The sequence below is a fragment of the Garra rufa genome, chromosome 9 (assembly GCF_049309525.1).
Source record: "Garra rufa chromosome 9, GarRuf1.0, whole genome shotgun sequence".
Lineage (NCBI taxonomy): Eukaryota > Metazoa > Chordata > Actinopteri > Cypriniformes > Cyprinidae > Garra > Garra rufa.
In genome coordinates this window covers 38,410,552-38,431,312 of record NC_133369.1, presented here as the reverse complement: position 1 = coordinate 38,431,312, position 20,761 = coordinate 38,410,552, and the positions used below count along the sequence as shown (strand labels likewise).

At 36.1% G+C, this 20,761-nt stretch overlaps 2 protein-coding genes across 4 annotated transcripts in view; one reads left to right on the top strand and one right to left on the bottom strand.

The window, feature by feature from the left end:
- jazf1b (JAZF zinc finger 1b) overlaps positions 1–7,005 on the top strand; it is a 41,445-nt gene extending 34,440 nt beyond the window's left edge. The window contains exon 5 of the mRNA XM_073847617.1: positions 1,553–7,005. Within this exon, the coding sequence (XP_073703718.1) occupies positions 1,553–1,729 (177 nt within the window). The 3' untranslated portion in view covers positions 1,730–7,005. The remainder of the gene's footprint in view (positions 1–1,552) is intronic.
- Positions 7,006–8,025: 1,020 nt separating this feature from the next.
- tax1bp1b (Tax1 (human T-cell leukemia virus type I) binding protein 1b) overlaps positions 8,026–20,761 on the bottom strand; it is a 49,351-nt gene continuing 36,615 nt past the window's right edge. For 2 of the 3 annotated variants that reach the window (XM_073847412.1, XM_073847413.1), the window contains exons 14-18: positions 14,777–14,863; positions 13,950–14,133; positions 12,128–12,279; positions 9,191–9,270; positions 8,026–8,914 (exon numbers count right to left, since the gene is read on the bottom strand). In XM_073847412.1, coding sequence (XP_073703513.1) covers positions 8,719–8,914; positions 9,191–9,270; positions 12,128–12,279; positions 13,950–14,133; positions 14,777–14,863 — 699 coding nt within the window. In that variant the 3' untranslated portion in view covers positions 8,026–8,718. The remainder of the gene's footprint in view (positions 8,915–9,190; positions 9,271–12,127; positions 12,280–13,949; positions 14,134–14,776; positions 14,864–20,761) is intronic. The other variant, XM_073847414.1, reaches the window with a different exon arrangement.

Below are 20,761 nucleotides of genomic sequence, written 5' to 3'. Positions count from 1 at the left end.
CCAACTTTTAAATACTAGTGTATATTGTTAGAAAGCCTTTCTATTTTAAATAAATGCTGTTCTTTTGAACCTTTTATTGACAACTGTTTTCAACATTGATAATAAATCAGCATATTAGAATAATTTCTAAAGGATCGTGTGACACTGAAGACTGGAGTAATGATGCTCAAAATGTAACTTTTTATCACATAAATAAATTACGTTTTTAAAATATATTCACTCCAAAAAAAAATGAAATAATACTTCACAATTTTACATTTTTTTCTATATTTTTAATCAAATAAATGGAGCGTTGATGAGCATAAAAAAACAACCATCTTTTAAAAACCATTAAAAATCTTACTGATCTCAAACTTTTGCGCGGCAGTGTAAATCTAACATATTTTTTCTCAATATATATACGTGTATGTATTTATCTATACATAATAAATATACACAGTACACCAGTGTTGTTTTTGACAACCATCTTAGATTTAGTCTTAGTCTTTTGGACTAAAATGCTTCTTAGTTTTAGTCAAATTTTAGTCACTTCTATATGTGATAGTTTTAGTCCAATTTTAGTCGACGAAAAGTCAAAAAGGTTTTAGTCTAGTTTTAGTCGACGAAAAGTCAAAAAGGTTTTAGTCTAGTTTTAGTCAAAAAAAAGGGAAAAAGTAGTCTTTTAACAAATTAATGTAGGTCAGTAAGTATTTTGTTGTTGGGTAGTGTCACTTATAAGTTCTGAAAATAGCAGATCTATAGTTCAACACAATGTGAGCTTCCGGATCGACTATTTCCACCAATAATTACAATAATGAAGGAATGTTTTAGAACATAAAAGACAAACAAGGATGGAATGCTAAAACGGCTTGCCATACTAGTATAGCAAAGAGTATTTAATGCTAAAACGGCTTGCCATAGCGGCAGATACTTTTTAAGTTTTAATTGGCATGCACAATAAGCAGAAATGTCATGCATTTTAAACGTCTGACGGACCACCCACTAACATTTGTCTATTCTCGTCTCGTCAACGAAAACTCACACACGTCTCGTCATGTTTTAGTCATCAACGAGCCATTTTTATCTCGTCATCGTCTCGTTATCGTCATGAAAAAAAGTGGCGTCAACAAAATGATTTCGTCATCGTCATCGTTGACGAAAACAACACTGCAGTACACACATATAAAATGCTAACATTATATTGAATCAATTAATCGCAACTAATCACTTTGCAGCTCTACTGTACATAGTTATTGATGTCTTAATAAATTAAATATTAATTAGTTAATAATTCTATATTAGAAACTAGTATTCATTTCTTTAAAAAAAACTTTAAATATGTACATATCAGTGCCGTCAACTGATTAAAAGACATAACTAATCACACATTTTTTCTGAAATTAATTTATTAATCACACCTAAAGAATTGATTTGTAATTTCAGTCAAATTTCAGGAATCAAGAAATACTTTAAAATGAATCTCTGCATCAGTGTAAATTTTTTTTCTCTCTCTAGTCAATTATTCTCTAATCTAAACTATGAAAATCTCAACTCTGTTTTTCTCTTTTTGCAGAATGTGAATGGTATTAAGTACCACGCCAAGAACGGCCACCGCACTCAGATCCGCGTTCGCAAGCCCTTTAAGTGCCGGTGCGGTAAAAGCTACAAAAGCTCTCAGGGGCTTCGACACCACACCATCAACTTCCACCCGCCCGTCTCTGCCGACATCATCCGCAAGATGCAGCAGTAGAGAGTGCCAACATCCTCCTCTACACACACACACACACACACACACACACACACACACACACATGTTGTGTTTACATATTTTATGGGGACATTCCATAGGCGTAAGGGTTTTCATACTGTACAAACCGTATTTTCTATGGCCCTACACCTAAACCTAGCCCTCACAGGAGATTGTGCACACTTTTACTTCCTCAAAAAAACTCATTGTGCATCATTTATAAGCCTGTTTCCTCATGGGGACCTATGAAATGTACTACTGGTATTACTATCCTTGTGGGGACATTTGGTCCCCATAACGTGATGAATACCAGGTACACACACACACACACACACACACACACACACTCCAATACATGTATATACAGTACAAACAGAACACCTCCATATCCATCTGCACCAGCAGCTGCGGCTGTCCATTAACTCTGACTTTGACCCATTTGGTCCTCAGCTTTTTTTTTGGAGGACATCCAAAAAATATTTGTCTGAAGGACAGTTTGTCTCTCTATTTTACTCTTTCAAGAGTAAGCCTCTTTCACCTCCCTTTTCATTCCACTCCTCATGAGGAGGAAAGGTTAGCCTTTTTATATTCCTCTTCCTCAAGGAAGACTCCCTGAATCCCTGTATCATTCCGTACCTCCATGAGGAGGATTTGATTCAACCATCTATCAGAACACTACATTTTGAATCGCATGCTTTAATTCTGTTATTTTTTTATTATTTCCTTTGCTTATTTGTATCTTACTAGAGTATACAGTTTTGTATTTTTGCACATTCGCTTATTCTTTTTATTTTCCTCATCTTATTTTCTTGATGCTAGGTGCTTATTGTAAAAGACTGACGGTATGTTTGAAAAGGAGAGAATCCTGACTAGATAACCAGTCTCACGCCGAAGAGAAAAAATAGTTCACCCAAAAATATAAAATGTGCTATCAATTACTCACCTCATGTCGTGCCAAACCTGTAAGAACTTTGTTTATCCTCAGAACACAAATTAAGATATTTCTGATGAAATCCAAGAGCTTTCTGACCCTGCATAGACGGCAAGGTTACTACCATGGTCAAGACACAAAAGCATAGTAACAGGGTTGGTACAAGAATTTGACTTTTTGAAATTTAAAGGGGTCATATGATGTTGCTAAAAAGAGTATTATTTTGAGTATTTGTTGTAATGTAATGTTTATACAGTTTGAGGTTCAAAAACATTATTTTCCACATATTGTACATATTGTTGCTCCTCTTTGCCCCGCCTTTCTGAAATGCTTCAATTTTTTACAAAACTCAACGTTGATAGAAACAGAGTGTGTTTAGGTCACGCCCACATCGGAGGGGAAAACAATCCGCTCTCCATTGACTCCTTGTCATTTCTGACTTATAACAAAAAACAGCACAATGTCTAAAAACTGCTATTTGACAAGGTGTACAGTAAACAGGCTAAAAAAACACATAACTACATTTTTATAAGCCGTTGACCCAAAAAAAATGACAATAGTTGTAGATGTCAGGGTATTTCATGTTAGGCCATTCAGTGCGATCATTTCTCCAACAAAAGGAAGGTAATGAAAAGGAGCACTGACACAGACCAATAAAATTGAGTTTCTAAATATATCTTCTCCTTTCAGGGTGGTGAAATAATCCTTTGACATGGTTACAAATAATGAATGTTTACTGTCGCCGTTAAATTTCCCTCCAGAGGGCGTAATCCTTAGAGTAATATGGCAGGTTGTGCTCTACATTTGTGTCCTTAAACACTTGTTTTTTACGTCGACAGCTTATAAAAAAGTTGTGTGTTTTTTAGCTTGTTTACTGTTCAGCTTGTCACATAGCAGCTTTTATACATTGTTCAGTTTTTGTTATAAGTCAGAAATGACAAGGAGGCAGCCTCCCGCAATACAAAGTCAATGGAGAGCGTTGGATTGTTTTCCTCCCCGGTGGGCGTGGTTTTCAGAATGTGACGCTTGTCGCTCTGTCTCTATAGAAACCGAGGTGTTCTCTGATTGGCCAGCTATCTGGTGCGTTGTGATTGGCCGAATACCTCAAGCGTGTGACAGAAATGTTACGCCCCTTACATGCAGTTTCTAGGTGCAATGCACAATGGTAACTTCTTTTCATTTACCAGCAAAAACCAGATCAAATGAAAACGTCCATTCTTTTTCGAATTTTGACATCGTTTGTAATGATTTTGAAAACCATTTGAGAAGCATTGCGTCGTAACACGATTTACTGTTTTGAAGCGCTCCAATCAGATCATGTATCGCAAATAATTTGATTCAGTTTGAGCCTTCAAAACTCGTATCACAAATCATTAACTTAAATCAGAACTTTGTGTATCGCAAATCAATTGATTAAGGTCGCAACCTCAAATCACGTATTGCGAATCATTTGATTTGGATCAGGACTTCGGAGTGGGTTAGTGAATCATTACGCAAATGTCTGCGCTGTGAGTCCTGATCTGAAATTATGGTCCGCAAATCATTATACAGTTCGGGACTGAGCATAAATCGCAATTTACTTGTTTTACATTGCAACTTTGAAGCAGGTTTGCAAGTTTTTCGCTTTAAATTGGAACCTAGGAGTGTGGATCACGAATCATTTGATTCAGATTAGGACTTCGGAGTGGTTTTGGAAATCTTTCTTAAACACTAGAAAACATCAAAACATAATTGAGATCTCTGACTGAAGTCCGTAAAACCCAGCTGAAAAAAAAAACAGCTAAAACCAGCCTAGGCTGGTTGGCTGGTCTTAGCTGGTTTAAGCTGGTCTCCTGCTGTTTTTTTTTTTGTCAGCAGGGAAATCAAAAAAGTAGTCCTTGAAAGTCCTGGAATTTTATTTTACAGCCCTTACAAAAATGTTCATGTCTTTCTTTCTTCAGTCGTAAGGAAATAGTTTTTTGAGTAAACCATTTCAGGATTTCTCTCCATATAATGGACTTCTATGGTGCCCTCGAGTTTTAACTTCCAAAATGCAGCTTCAGATGGCTCTAAACGATCACAGCCGAAGAAAAAAAAGGGTCTTATCTAGCAAAATGAGGGGTTATTTTCTAAAAACAAATTACAATTTATTTACTTTTTAACCTCAAATGCTCGTCTTGTCTAGCTCGGCAAGACAAGCATTTGAGCTTAAAAAGTATATAAGTTGTAAATGTTTTTAGAAAATAACCGATCGTTTCACTAGATAAGACCCTTCTTCCTCAGCTGGGGTCATTTAGAGCCTTTTGAAGCTGCATTTAAACTGCATTTTGGAAGTTCAAACTCGGGGGCACCATAGAAGTCCATTATATGGAGAGAAATCCTGAAATGTTTTCCTCAAAAAAACAACAACATTTCATTATGACAGAAGAAAAAAAGACATGGAGGTGAGTACATTATCTGTAAATTCTTGTTCTGAAAGTGAACCACTCCTTTAAACTATGGTTAGTGTAGCAAAACCATGGTTAACATGGGTAAACTTTAGTAACCATGTTTTTTTTGTTTTTTTTTTTGTAGTAAAAACACGGTTAATTTTCTTAAGGTGGTGGTTAAATCGTTTTATGAAGCTAGGAGAATATTTTTTGTGCGCAAAGAAAACAAAAACAACGATTTTATTCAACGATTTCATCTCTCCCGGGACAGTCCGCCGCCATTATGGAGAGTACACACGACGCTTGTAAACAAGTCTGCGGTTAGATGGCGGCAGAGAGAAAAAAATCGTTAAAGTCGTTATTTTTGTTTTCTTTGCGCACAAAACGTATTCTTATAGCTTTATAACATTACGGTTGAACCACTACTGTCAGGTGGACCATTTTAACGATGTCCTTACGTTCATGCGCCATAGATGTGCCATAGAAAGCTTTCGGATTTCATCAAACATATCATAATTTGTGTCCCGAAGATGAAAGAAGGTTTGGGAACGACATGATGGTGAGTAATTAATAACAGAATTTTCATTTTTGGCTGATCTAAACGGCTTCGTTGTGAAGTTGAGTCTATGTGAGAAAAACGAAAGCTAGGAAAGGCTCGAAAAGTCTGAATGTTTGTAATATAACAATATCTATCCCTATATAAGCGACAGTCATAGCCACAGATTGTGTATATAACTATATTCTATAAGTTTCATAGTCAGATTTAAATCTATACTTTATTCCTGAGTTCTATTTTGTATATTTTCAACCGAACTTAAGAGATGTCGATTGATTATGGATGTGCCGTTTTTTTTCGGTAACGTTAACGTTAGTGCTTTCGCCCTTTCCGTTGATCTCAGAAAGAAGTTTTGAGTTATAGCACCAAATGACTCTCAGGTGACAAATCGCCAGCATTTTCAGACCCATAACCCTGCCCGAACTATCTGATAACGTTAGTATTTTAGAGTAGGCTGTTACACTCTTCCCAGGTCCGCTGTGGCAGGACCGTTCTGGATTGTTCTAGAACTCCACAGCGATCTGGCGAAGAACCTAAAGCACTTTGTAGTGACCAGTTGCCAATCTGTCTAGGGCATTTTGCATTGCCAACAAGCTGCAGAATGTTTTCTGCAAGTCAGCTGCGAAATTTCAAAGGACTAATGTGGCGCTTTGGAGGTCTCCGTTTCTGAGGTTTTTATTATAAATTTTTTTTCTAAGGGAATTCGTTCTTTTGCTATACCTCCAGTGTGCTTGTTAGATGTGAGATTATTGAAATTGGTTGCCTTGAATTGTGGTACACCACAGCATTCCAGTACAGTATATGTGTAGCCAAGTGATTCAGATTGTGTATTCATCCTGATTCTGACTGGTCTCTGGTGTGTCTGCCTGACTTTTATACCCTTAACCTGTCACTGGGATGATGTAGAGTTACAACCCAAAGATATTCAGGTGTGGACTCATGCCTTGGATGAGAAAGGTACTTGATTTGATTTGCTTTTTGTGGGTGGTATAAATGAAGAGTTGCCAGATCCTCCAGAGATCCCGCAGGCAGATCAGGGCCTGCCAATCACTCATTAAGACATCACTGCATGGACGTTAATGTTGTTGGGATTGCAGTATTGGGTTTAGATGCGACATTGTAACAGTATTACACTGCCAGTACAGAGGGAAGTATTTGATATATTGTGTACTTAATGTATTGTCTCGATGTGAGTGCTTTAAATTATATTTTCTTAAGTTTCTGGACAATGATGTTCCTACATGTAATGAAGTCAGACACCAGGAGTTGTTTTGGAACTGGTGACATTTTCTGCAACAAAACTGAAAAAGGAAAAAAAAAAAAGCTGCTTCATAAATGTAAACCTGGTTACATTTTAAATATTAAAATGGCCTCTGATATGTTTTAAAAACTGTCTTCTTTATTTCTTCCCTCCAGCAATGTGAATTCATGGTCAAGTTTGGTATAAGGATATAGGAAAATTATTTTGTTTATTTGTACAACATCTAAAAACTTAAATTCCCAAATAGGTATTTCAAATTGTAGTATGTTCCATATATATATATATATATATATATATATATAAAAAATTCTGAAATTAATAATAAAAATATCAGGTATTAATTAAATGATCACAAAAATAATATATTTATTATTATTATTAGAAAGCCTTTAAGGAACATACTACAATTTTAAATAACTTGTGCAAAAAAAATATTAAAACTACCATCAGTAATTATTAATATAATAATAATAAATACAACAACAATAATAGGAAAATGATTGTATATAAAATTAAGGAAAATAAAATTAAAAAAAAAATTTGTACTTATTTATGTATTTCATTTTATATGTATTTTTATATATAAAATGTAACAAAATTATACCTGAAATTTAGGAAATATTATAATTTATTTGTACAATAGTTATTAAATTGTAGCATTTCCTTAAAAGACTTTGTAATAATAGTAATAATAATAAATATATTTTTGTGATAATTTTATTAATTAATGATAATAGCAAAATTATTATATAAAATTATATGTAAAATTTAGGAAATTGTATTATATTTATACCCATTCAGTAGTATTATTTATATATATATAAAATAATATAAAACTATACATAAAATTTAGGAATTTTTTTTGTTAATATTTACACCCATTCACTATTTTTATTCATTTTTTTTGTAGTAGTAGTATTTATATTTTTTTGTACAATAGTTATTTAAAATTGTAGTATGTTCCTCAAAGACTTTCTTATAATAATAATAATTATATTATTTTTGAGACAATATTATTATAAATAAATGATAATTATTAGAATTACTGCTAATCCTCAAAATTAAGCCTCACCATGTGGTTTTGGTAAGTTAAAGTGCATATTTCCATTTTGCCAATGCCACGACCAGTATGACCAGCATAAATATTGCTTCAGTGAAATCTTTATTGGTTTAGATGAAGTATATAAGACACACTCACATAGTAAGAGACCCAAAGTATTCAACTAAGGAAATGGAACAAAAATAAAAGAGGTTTGTGATTTCAGTGCACAGGAAACGTGAGCATGCAACTCAATTAAAATAAGTGATTTAAATAGATAAAGGAAAAAACTCTAACTCAAACAACTTGATTATCAAGGTTTATCTTTAAAAGCTTATTCTAAAATAATTTTATAAGATAGAATCACCCTCTTAGCTGGTCACATACATGCCCCGACAGAAAAAAGCTGTTCTCTGCCCGCACAGAGTATAGTAGGCCATACCTGACTTAAACTATGGAACCTGGGGACGGTTCTCAACAGAATGCTTCAATATGACATTTGCTCAGTGTTCTTAAAGTATTCTTAACTTTGATATGAGAGGCTTTAAAGTGAGCTACAATAAACAGTCCTATTGACAGAAGTAAAATGGACTTAAACAAAAACTCTAAAACGTCGCCCGACATCCATCTTTCAGTCATTTGGAATTCATTAACAGTATCCAGACTTCATCTTGATTGCGTTAAAGAATCAGTTCTCTACAGATGAATGCTCAAAGCTAAACATGCTGTTTAAAGTGGCTGTTAACTGTAACACAAATGAGCAGAATTGAAGTGGAGGCAAGGACTCCTTCCCTCAACTAGAAGTTAAGCACGTTACTGTCAAAGTGAGTTAGGACGTGCTTCTCGAAGAGCTGCTGGTCGCAGTCGAGAGGGAACTGTTCGCTGCACATGGGGCAGATCTTCCAGTGGCTCTCCACGTGCTCCTCGAACTTGGACTGGTCGTAATGAGGAGGGAAGATTACTTCGCACAGCGGACACCGCTTCTGCTCCCCGCTGCCAGAGGGAGAAATTAAGCTGGGTGAGAAAGGGCTCATAAAAATACAAAAATAGAGCCTGAAAGACTGAATGAGGAAAACAAAGGGTGCGTAAGGTGCGTGAATAAGTTGGTGCTGGACCAACAGGAGAGTAAACGGCAGTAAAACAGCATCTGTGTGAAGGCGATGTGGGTGGGCCGTTGAGCTAATGCACATATTCACACCGCAACCCAAGCTCAAGCACGTGATAGGTAACAGCCGTGAGGTTGGTGACGGTGCTTGTGTGCCTTCTTACCTGGGTTCGAAGCAGAATGGCATCTGTCCATCACTGAGGAACTCTGCAGGGTCAGCGGCTGTTGGCTGATCATTGGTTTGCTGAGGAGAGAAGAAAAAAAAAAAAGCATTTCTTGTTATTCCTTTTCTTTGTGCACAAAAAGTATTCTAGTAGCTTCATAACCAGAGTTTGTACAAAGTGCTTAAAGTACTTGAATTGGTTTTTTTGACATTTAGGGTTGGAAAACCTTTGAAAACAATATCCCTGAAGAGGTACTTGAGAAGTGCTTGAATTATTGAAAGACAATGTATCTGAAATAAGTGTTTAATTTAGTTAATAAGCACATCTTTTCACGCAATTCAAAAAACATCATACCTTTTTCGCTTATTTCAGTTAATGTCAGAAAACAATCAAGCTAAGCAAGGAGTAGAACAGGCAGTGTCCTGTAAACATGGCTGAAGATGCGAAAAGAGGAACAGATAAGTTAACCGCTCCGATTGATTCAAACTCGTGACTTCGATCATTCATTTCAAGAGATTCTCTAGCAAAAAACAGACTGAATTAATGTAATGATTTTTTAATCTTTTCAAAACTCTGAATCAGTTAAACCATTGCATCACAAAATTATTTACTGTTTTGAAGCACTGTAATCGAATCGCGTACGGCGAATCATTTGTTACAGATTGGAACTTCAAATCGCGTATCGCAAATCATTAGATTTAGATCGGAACTTTGTCAAAGGAGTAGTTCACTTTCAGAACTAAAATTTACAGATAATGTACTCACCCCCTTGTCACCCAAGATGTTCATGTCTTTCTTTCTTCAGTCGTAAAGATATGGTGTTTTTTGAGGAAAACATTTCAGGATTTCTCTCCATGTAATGGATGAGAATGGTGCCTGTGAACTTCCAAAATCCAGTTTAAATTTTCTAAAAACATTTAAAATTTATATACTTTTTAATCTCTACACAGAGCTCGACAAGACAAGCATTTGAGGTTAAAAAGTGTATAAATTGTAATTTTTTTAGAAAATAACCGATCGTTTTGCTAGATAAGACCCTTCTTTCCTCGGCTGTGATCGTTTAGAGCCCTTTGAAACTGGACTTTTGGAAGTTCAAATTCGGGGGCACCATAAGAAGTCCATTATATGGAGAGAAATCCTGAAATGTTTTCCTCAAAAACATAATTTCCTTATGACTGAAGAAAGAAAGACATGAACATCTGAGCACATTCTGTAAATTTTTGTTCCTAAAGTGAACTAATCCTTTAATCATTAGTTTCAGATCGGGACTTCAAACTGCGTACTGCGAATAATTTGATTCAGATCAGAACGGGTTTGTGAATCATTTCGCGTATTAAATGATTCAAATCAAATGATTCGTGATACACAATAAGAAATCCTGAACTAAAATCAAATCATTTCAAGATATGCAAAGTTCTGATCTAAGTCAAATAATTCATGATCCACGCTCCAAGTCCTGATCTGAAATGATGGTTTGCGAATCATTTTTCAGATCAGGACTTCAGAGCTTGAATCGTGAATCATTTGATTAAGATCGAAACTTCAGAGCAGGTTTGCAAATCTTTTGCTTTAGATTGATACTTCAGAGTGTGGATCGTGAAAATGATGGCTTGCAAATCATTATTCAGATCGGGAATTAAAATCACGAATCGCAGATAATTTGATTTTGATTGGAACGTCACATAAAGCAAATCATTTGGTTAAGATCGAAACTTCCGGAATAATTTGTTTCAGATTGGGACTTTAAATCACGTAGCATGAATCATTTGATTTGAGTCATTCAATTCGTAAAGTGATTCACAAACCTGTTCCAATCTAAATCGAATGATTCGTGATACACGATTTGAAGTTCCAATCTAAATCAAATGATTCACGATACATGAAGTTCCGATCTAAGTAAAATAATTTGCGATCTGTGTTCCGAGTTCTGACCTGTAATGATGGATTGCGAATCATTATTCAGATTGGGACTCAAATCGCGTATTGCGAATAATTTGATTTAGACTGGCACTTCACGTGTCGTGAATCTTTTTATTTAGGAACTTTGCAAATCATTTGTGTCAGATCGGGACTTTAAATCACGTATCGCAAATCATTTTATTTAGATAAAAACGGGTTTGTGAATCATTTTGCAAATTGAATGATTCAAATCAAATGATTCGCGATATGCTATTGATTAAGATCGATACTTCAGAGCAAGGATTGCAAATCATTTGATTCAGATTGGGACTTCGGTGGGGGTTTGCTAATCATTTGCTTTATACCTGGATTTAGGAGCGATTTCACTATTTATTAGAATTTGAAATAGAAGACATAAGTAAGATCTCTGATTAAAGTCCTTGAAATTAAAACAGCCTGAAAGTAATGCCTAAGTCCTAGAATTTAATTTTACAGTATCTGTACAAATCCTGAATAAAATTATGGTTAAACCACTGATGTCACATGGACTTTTTTAACAACGTCCTTACTACCTTTCTGTTAGGGTCAGAAAGCTCTCAGATTTAATCAAAAATACAATCATTTGTGTTCCTAAGATGAACGAAGGTCCTACAGGTTTGGAACAACATGGGGGAGAGTAATTAATGACAGAATTTTCATTTTTGGGTCAACTCCCCTGTTTTATGCCAACTGACTGAAGCTCTTCCATGTTTAGTTAGGTATATCCACCATTATCCAAGCAAGGCTAACAAGCTCTATTAGTTACGAGCGTGAGCACCTCCTTAATGACTCTGCTCTGGGTTCGCAGGGCTTTAATAATGCCAGCTTAGCTAAGCCCTACCGGAGGCTAGCACAGCAGAGAGAGAAGGCCAGATAAAAGACAGACAGAGATTTGGGAAGAGTTGAAGCCCATCTGCAGTTCTGACTTGATTAAAACCTTAATCCCACCTCTATATCACTTCTAACAGCTGAACGTGGAGGAAGCCGTAATGAACTCACAGTGTTCTGCGGCTCCTCTGGTTCCTCCAGTCCATCGGGGCGGCTGAGGTTACGGGCGGGCTGTATGCACACTACATTGCTGTCCCAGGATGGAGGCCCAACTGGGGGCAGTCGGGGCATCTGGTCATCAGAGAACTCTCCGTCGGCTCCATCTGTCAGGAAAGGAAACCCTTTAATGCCTTAATATCTGGATTTATACCTCAAGGAAACCCTGTGGCTCAAAACAAATATGAACAGGAGCAAACAAGGAGTATACATGCACAGTGGCCCCAAAAAGGATTTAGAGCCTTAAGTTACACTTGAAAATGTTTTACTGCAAAATCCAATAGAGTTCATCCATCCATCATAAAAAGTACACCACACGTCTCTAGGGGGTTAATAAAGGCCTTCTGAAGTCAATCTATGTTTTGTGTAAGAAAAATATCCATATTTAAAACTTTATAAACCACAATCTCTAGCTTCCACTGAAAGAAGGAAGTCACCACCTAAGGTGGTGAATTGAAATTTCAGAGCGGGTTTGTGAATCATTTGATTTAGATTAAAACTTTAGAGCGGTTTTGTGAAATCTTTTGCTTAAAATCAATAATTCAGAGTGTGGATCATTTGATTTAGATTGGAACTTCGGAACGGGTTCGCAAATCTTTTGCTTTAGATTGGATCTTCGTAGTGCGGATCACGAATCATTTGATTTAGATAGAAACTTCGGAGGGGTTTCGCAAATCTTTTGCTTTAAATCAATACTTCAGAGTGCGGATCATTTGATTTAGATCGGAACTTCGAAATCAGGTTCGCAAACCTTCTGTTTTAGATTGGATATTTGTAGTGCGGATCACAAATCATCTGATTCAGTTCGAAACTTCGGAGCGGTTTTGCAAATCTTGCTTTAAATCAATACTTCAGAGTGCGGATCACTTGATTTAGATCGGAACTTCGAAATCAGGTTTGCAAACCTTTTGCTTTAAATTGACACTTCAGAGAGCAGATCGCAAATCATTTGATTTAGATCGGAACTTCGGAGCGGATTCACAAATCTTTTGTTTTAGATCGATACTTCAGAGTGAGAATCATTTGATTTAGATCGAAACTTCAGAACGGTTTTGCAAATCTTTTGCTTTAAATTGATACTTAAGAGTGTGGAACGCGAATCATTTGATTTCAATCGGAACTTTGGAGCGGAATCGTCAATATTTTGCTTTAGATCGATTCTTCATGAGTGTGAATTGCAATTTAGAACGGATTGGATATTCGTAGTGCGGACCATGGATCATTTGATTCAGAACAGGTCTTTGGTGCAGGTTTGTAAATCATTCGTTTCATATCTGGATTTTGGAGTGATTTTGCAAATCTTTTAATTTTTCATTTGATTGGAACTTCGTGAATCATTTGTTTCAGATTGCGACTTCAAATCTGTATCATGAATCATGTGATTTGGATCGGCACAGGTTGTGAATCTTTTCGCAAATTGAATTGATTTAAAATCAAATGATTTGCGATACGTGATTTAAGGTCCCGATCAGCATGGATCATTTGATTTTTATCAAATTCATTTTCGAATTTCAATATTGTTTGTAATGATTTTGAAAAGCAAGTAGTGACGGGTGAAACAGAGCTTTTCGAAACTCCAAATCAGTTAAACTATTGCACTGCAAAATGATTCACTGTTTTAGAGCATTCCAATCGGGTCACGTATTGTGAATAATTTGATAATTATTGTGGTAATTTTCATTTTTAGCAAAATTTTGGCAAAATTTCAGGTCAAGTTGATCTTTGAATCTCATGCAAGATTCCTATTAAGATGGTGGTGAACTAGCAGCATAGATACCTCTGGAATCAGTAGAAGAGTATGGGTTGCCAAACATCAGATCAGTGGGGCGCTGGGGCACCAGCAGAGGAGATGGGTCGTCTTGGGGGTACGGCATCGGGTACTGCAAGAAAACTGACTGCACATCGACATTGCCATCTTTCTTTTCATGTTCTTCTTCCCTGCTGACATTCCTTTGCAAATCCTGATGGGACACAGGAAACATATCGGCTGTTAAGTTTTGGTTTGCTTCAAGAAAAGCTAATCATCTGATCCACACATTTCAACTGAAATTTAAATGTGAAAATGCCAATTAAAGTAGGTGAAATTGGCCCAAAGGAGACGAAACTGACTCTAGTCTAATTTAAGGCCAGCCGTGATGTCTTGACAATAATTCCGACTCAGGTCCCATTTTTCCCTCTATCTTTTTGTCCAGACAGTACATCACTCACCACAGCGAGCAGCGGCAGCAGAGTAGAGTAACTCGCCACCCTCGCACAAACAGTTTAATTAGGCCCTTCATTAAAACTCCTCTGCCTGTTCAAAGGGAGGCAAGAGCTCTGCCTTTTATTGAAGTCTTCGGCAGGCGCCAATTTCATTTAGTCTGAACCTCAAATTGGGCCATTTTGCTTCTTGAGCGTCGAGTTTTGTGTTGTACCTCGACTACGCGTCCCTCTCTGTGGTCCAGGGTAATTGAATGGAAAATAAGGACTCACTTGCACTGCTGGCCCAATTAGAGAGATATGTTAAACCCAAACCAGATCCTGAGAATAAAACAACAAGCTAGAAAAACAACTGCATTTTTAGATTGGCAGAGGCCTGCGGAAAATGAAAACGAAAGCACGCACCCTCTCTAGCTTCTCTTTCTCTTTGGTCAATGCAAAAAGACTGTCCTTCAGCTCCTTCACTTCTCGGCCCTTCTCTGCCACCTGGCTCTGGAATCAGAAAACAAAGTTGTTACTGAGATTATCTGCTAAAAACAGTTAAAATTAGGGCTGGACAATAATTCAATATCAATATATATCGCGATAGAATTTTTTTCAATAGCGGTGATACGATTTTTAAACCCATTTCCGATATTTCGATATACATTTGCATATCATATATATGACGTTCAGTGCTCAGCCGTCAGAAAGAGCAGAAAAGAATTGCGTGATGACCAAGGGGCAACCTCCCGCTCTCTCTATTGAAACCAACACGGAAGTGTCTTAAAATGCAATTCATCGACTGGCCGCTAGAGACTGGCTGCAAAAGAGAGTCAGTCCCATTGACTCCCCATGTTAAAATGCCCAACTTTACAGCAGAAAAAAGTATGTTTACAGCCTGGTTCAAAAAATGGTTTTGGTCTATATAGCTAGTTTTGCCCTTCATGTCAACTGTGAGGGGGGTGAATTTTTTTTATAACTCATCCGTTTAAGTTATATTAAGCCTTAAAGTTCAGCATAACTAAGGGCGTGGCCACTTGAGTGACAGGGGGATTGCCGCTGCTGTCACCACTGTCGCGCTAGGTGGGCGTGGTTTCAGCAACCAGCTCCACCCACGTCCCGCCTTTTTGCCCATTTTTGATTATCCAGGAGTGACGCGCGGTGACACGATTCCAAGATGGCGACGGCCGAATCCCGCCCACAACAGGCTTCAAAATAGCGCTTCAGAATCCTACGGGTGACGTCACGGATACTACGTCCATATTTTTTACAGTCTATGGTGATGACGTACATCACAGACACGCTGCCAGCGCTCAGCAGCAGTAGTTGGTTAAGCTCCGTTGCGGAAAGTTTTTATCTACAAAATGAGTATCCCTGACCGCAATACAGCTGTGGATGAACAAGCTTCCACAAGAAAGAAGGTAGACGAAATAGTTGATAAGACAGGAAAGACTAATTCAGTGGTGTGGAAGTGGTTCGGCTTTTTAAGTTCGGATAAACTCTGCCATTGGTAAGTTATACGCGGTTCATGCAAATACTCGCCATAATATCAGCGCTGGCCGCTTCAAATAGATTTTCAAAAAGGCTTTGACTTCGTTAAATAAACATAAGCACCGCACATTTCAGTCAAAATGTGACGCTTTTTTTTAAATGAATGTGTCTAAAAAGGAAACTTTACTGTATTCAGAAAAGTTTCTGTCATTTTCATTTAATTTTTTACTAATTCCTTATAAAGTAATTCATTACCACTGCGCAACTTTGTGTCCAAATGTTACCAGGAAAATCCGGGAAAGAGCACCTCCTTCTGGAAGAGGATTAATTAGTTGGCCTAGTGGCATAATTTTTATTATGATTTCTTTCCCTCTTTTTAAGCGATTTTATAGGGAATTAATTTAGTCTTTAATCAAGACATACATATTTGTATAGATAATTCACAGTTCTCTCAATTAAATAAACCTGCTCTAGTTTAAATGGAAATATATTTTTGTTAATAAGCTGAGTCTGAGAGTTTAATTTATTTGATAGTTTGTTTCACATGTCTTGTTTGTAAAGGCTTAATACAAATAAAAAGTGAACCTTATTTTTTTTACTGTTTTAATTAAAAAATATATATATATATATAATTTTAATAGTAGGAGCCTGGAGGTATTATAGACTTTACAATTTCAGTTTGCAGACATTTGTAGGTACAGACATCCATTGTGTGTGTCCTCTGCAGGTTTTTCCTGAGGCTTTTTAATATTGTCCATATCGATATCGGAATTATATCGCATCGACCGAAATTAAGAAATATATCGTGATACAATTTTTTGCCATATCGTCCAGCCCTAGTTAAAATTAGTGCTGTCAATCGATCAATTGCAAATATATACTGCATGTGTGAGTATTTATATATTAATTTTAGTGTCACGTAAAAATAAAAATAAAAATAAAAATCTAAGATTACGAGATTAAAGTCATTATATTTTGAGAATAAAGACGAAATGTTTTGGGAATAAAGTCGAAATTACGAGAACAAAATCTACATATTTTAATTTTATTCTCGTAATTTTGACTTTATTCTCGAAATATTCTGACATTTATCTCGTAACCTTAGATTTTTTTTTTTTATGTGGCACTAAAACAAGAATAAAGTCGAAATACTACAAGAATAAAGTTGAAATATTTCGGGAATAAAGTTAAAATGTTTGAGAATAAAGTCAAAATGTTATTTAAAAAAATGTTTGTATTATTCTTATAATTGCGACTTTATTCTCGAAATATTTTCACTGTATTCTCAAAATATTTCAACTGTATTCTCTGTATTCTTTCGATTCTATTTTCGTAGTTTTTTTAGTGCCACGTAAAAAAATCTAAGATTACGACATAAAAGTCAGAATATCTTGAGAATAAAGTCAAAATTACAAGAATAAAGTTAAGATATTCGAGAATAAAGTCAAAATTATGACAATAATCCAAACATTTCGACTTTATTCTTGAAACATTTTAACTTAATCTCATAGTATTTCGACTTTATTTTCATTTAAGTGCCACGTTAAAAAAAAGTAAGATTGCGAGATTAAAGTCGTAATATTTTGTAATATTTATTCTCAATATATTTCGATTTTATTCTCAAAATATTATGACTTTAATCTCGTAATCTTACATATTTTTTAATGTAGCACTAAAACGAGAATAAAGTCAAAATACTATGAGATTAAGTTAAAATGTTCCAAGAATAAAGGCGAAATGTTTGGATTTTTCTCAAAATAATAATATCTTGTAATTTTAGATTTTTTAACATGGCCCTAAAATGTTGTCAGAGTATACACATACATTATGTAAACAAAAACTTATTTTGGATGTGATTAATCGCTATTAATCATTTGACAGCACTGTTTAAAATGAAAAGTGAATTGACTTGACTCTAGAATGAGAATAATCTGTAATTATATGATAAATAATATGCAGTCAGATACATTCAGATAAAAAAAAAAATATTATTAATTGACAAATATAATTTATAATCAAGTGTGATGTGTGTGCATATTTTAACATAAATATATATTTTACAAATAGTTCAAATGAATAACTACAATAAATTCTAAAAAAAATTACTTAAATCAATGGCCTTAAATCAATTTAAACTCTTTAGTTATTTAATTAAAGCAATTATTAAATTAAAAAATGTTTAACTAAAAAAAAACATTTGTTGAAAAAAAAAAAAAAAAGTTTCTTTGGACCTATGTTCAAGTAACCTCCTGGTTGCATAAAGGCACAATAAATAAATAAATACTAATAATTATTATTTAATAATATATAAATATCAGCCTGTCTGACTGATTAATCCGAGTTTTCCAGAGCCATGTAATAATGTGACTGATTTACTGAAAACCTAATAAATCAAATAATAAATGGAATGGTCTTGCAAATGCTTTCCAATTGCAACTGATATTGCTTGGGATTTTCGTTGCTTTATAAAATTAAAGCTGAACCACTGATGTCACATGGACTATTTTATCGATGTCCTTACTACCTTTCTGGACCTTGAATGTGTCAGTTGCGTTGCTGTCTATTCTATTTGATTTCATCAAAAAATACCATAATTTCTGTTTCGAAGATGAACGAAGGTCTTATGGGTTTAGAACAACATGAGGGTGAGTAATTAATGACAGAATTTTCATTTCAGGTGAACTATCCCTTTAAGTACTTACTTGCTAGTAAAAAAGTTCTCCATGGTAAACACAAGATGGCTTCTCTAGCACTCATTTACATCTGTCTTTGCATGGCTCCACACGAGTCACACAGAGAAACCGTAAACTTAGCCTGAAGTCTACCACTGATCTGCACATGACCTTACTACTTAAGCAGAACTGAGTCCCTCGCTCTGTCTCCTGCTGTGTAGGGAGGCAGCCAGCAGATGCATTATCCTGTCTGGATCCCAGGACTCCCAACTGTCCTTCCTCCACTGTCTCCATGTCTCATGTAAACAGCAGTAAAAGTCAGTCTCCTCAGTGACACGCTCATAAACCAGCACTGTCAGTGTATTTGTGCTAATGCAATGATATCGGGCTTGACTCAGAGCAGCCGTAAACAGTGCGGAGGAGAAAACGGTACTAAGGTCGAGCTGGATCTCTTATCAGAACATCTGAAGGTCTGCTTATCTGTGATCACATTTCCCTCTGATCTGAGTCATATTGTTCAAGACGTACTAAAGAAACAAAACACAGCGCAACTTTTGCTTTGTTGAGTCCCAGATCTTAGCCATTGAATGTCGCTTTAGATACGTGATAGAAAGAACCTACTCTGTGATATTAGAAGAGGTAAAGACAAGAATTTATTAAAAATTAATTGGTGATGTCAAAACATGAGCATCCATCTATGCTGCTCAGTTTTCCAGTTGTGATGCTGAAGCGTTAAAAACCCAAGAGTGTTTCGAAATGTCAGCGGGAAACTCATTCACTCACATACCACTTGTCCCAGTGTTTCCCACACATAGACGAATCTGTGGCGGTCGGAATTTAATCTGTGGCACACCGACCAAAAAAAAAAAAAAATCAATACCGACCGTCACATATTGCGTTTCGTTATTCTTTTGTACGCTATTTAAAACACGCAGCGAATTCGTTTAACTGCATTTCCTTTCCATACTCTCTCTTCATCTCTGTCACTCACGCATCTCTCCCTCAAACACACACACACGCACACAGCCCCTCCCCTCCGTGCACACCACATCTGTCTGGATCATCTGTGGAGAGAAGACGGCTGGCGAAAGGTTGGTATCTCGTGAACACTTTTAACACACAATCACAGATTAAAAAGTGCTATAAAATATTTTATATTCTGAATACAATAGTTTCAGTGTGTTGATGTTACTGTAAGTCCCGACCCTTAGCAAACGCGATTGCGCCTTCTTTAGAAAGTTAACTAGTAGCAAGTTTGCGGTAAAATGTAGGCTAGCCTAGTTGGGCTGTCGAGGTCAAAACACTATATGTAGCAGCTGTGAATCAAATAAACGTATTATAAATTATGTCGTTTCTTTACTCTTACACTGAATGTTTGCTGCTTCAATCCAGATGAGTACTGAAAAGTATTTTCCGCGACTGAAAAAGGCACATGATGAGGATGAGGACCATCCTGAACCGGAGGTATCAGTCTGAAACAGAGCTTAGTCCGACCAGTGTAATTAGTTATGTTATTGTTTACAATATTTTCAGGCTTCAACTAGTGCTGCTCGAGCAGAAAGACAAGGTCAGGGAGAGAAAGAAATAGATTTGTTAAATATCAATAATATGTCGCAAAATAAGGTGCCCTAACAAAAGTTGCAGACTGTGCAGCAAGTAGGCTGTTGTATATGGTGTTAAATTAATGTAATAAAGTTCTGTTTAACTAATTATTAACAGTTTTTTTAATTATTAACCTTTAGGAGTCAGGAAATCCCTTTAGGGCAGTGGTTCTCAAAGTGGGGGGCGCTTCCGCCAGGGGGGGCGCAGGCCATCAGCAGAAAAATAAATATAAAAACGTAAACAGCCAAAGGACGTAACGAACGGGAGATGGATCGGTGTGTGAAAGAGAAGAGAAAACCATAGATGAATTCGCACAGACCCAGGCAGGTGCTGGTCATTCAAAAGCTCAATGCAGGGCTTCAAAGTTAAAATTATTTGCAACTTTGTCGCATCCAGCAGAGATGTCACTGACACTGCGCTCCGGTGAACTGCAGCATTCTGGCGCCTCAGTCTCGGTATACTGTACAAATCGGCATACATTTCACAAATGATAACTCAGCGGCAGAGTTCAGCTCATGCAGGGGCGTAATTTCCACTTGGGGCTTTTCAAAATCCTGTTTGTGTACTCCAACTTTCAAATGGTTTTGTAAAAGTAATGTCTTGTATTGTAGAATGCACGCTCTGCGCCGCTGATTTGCGCGAT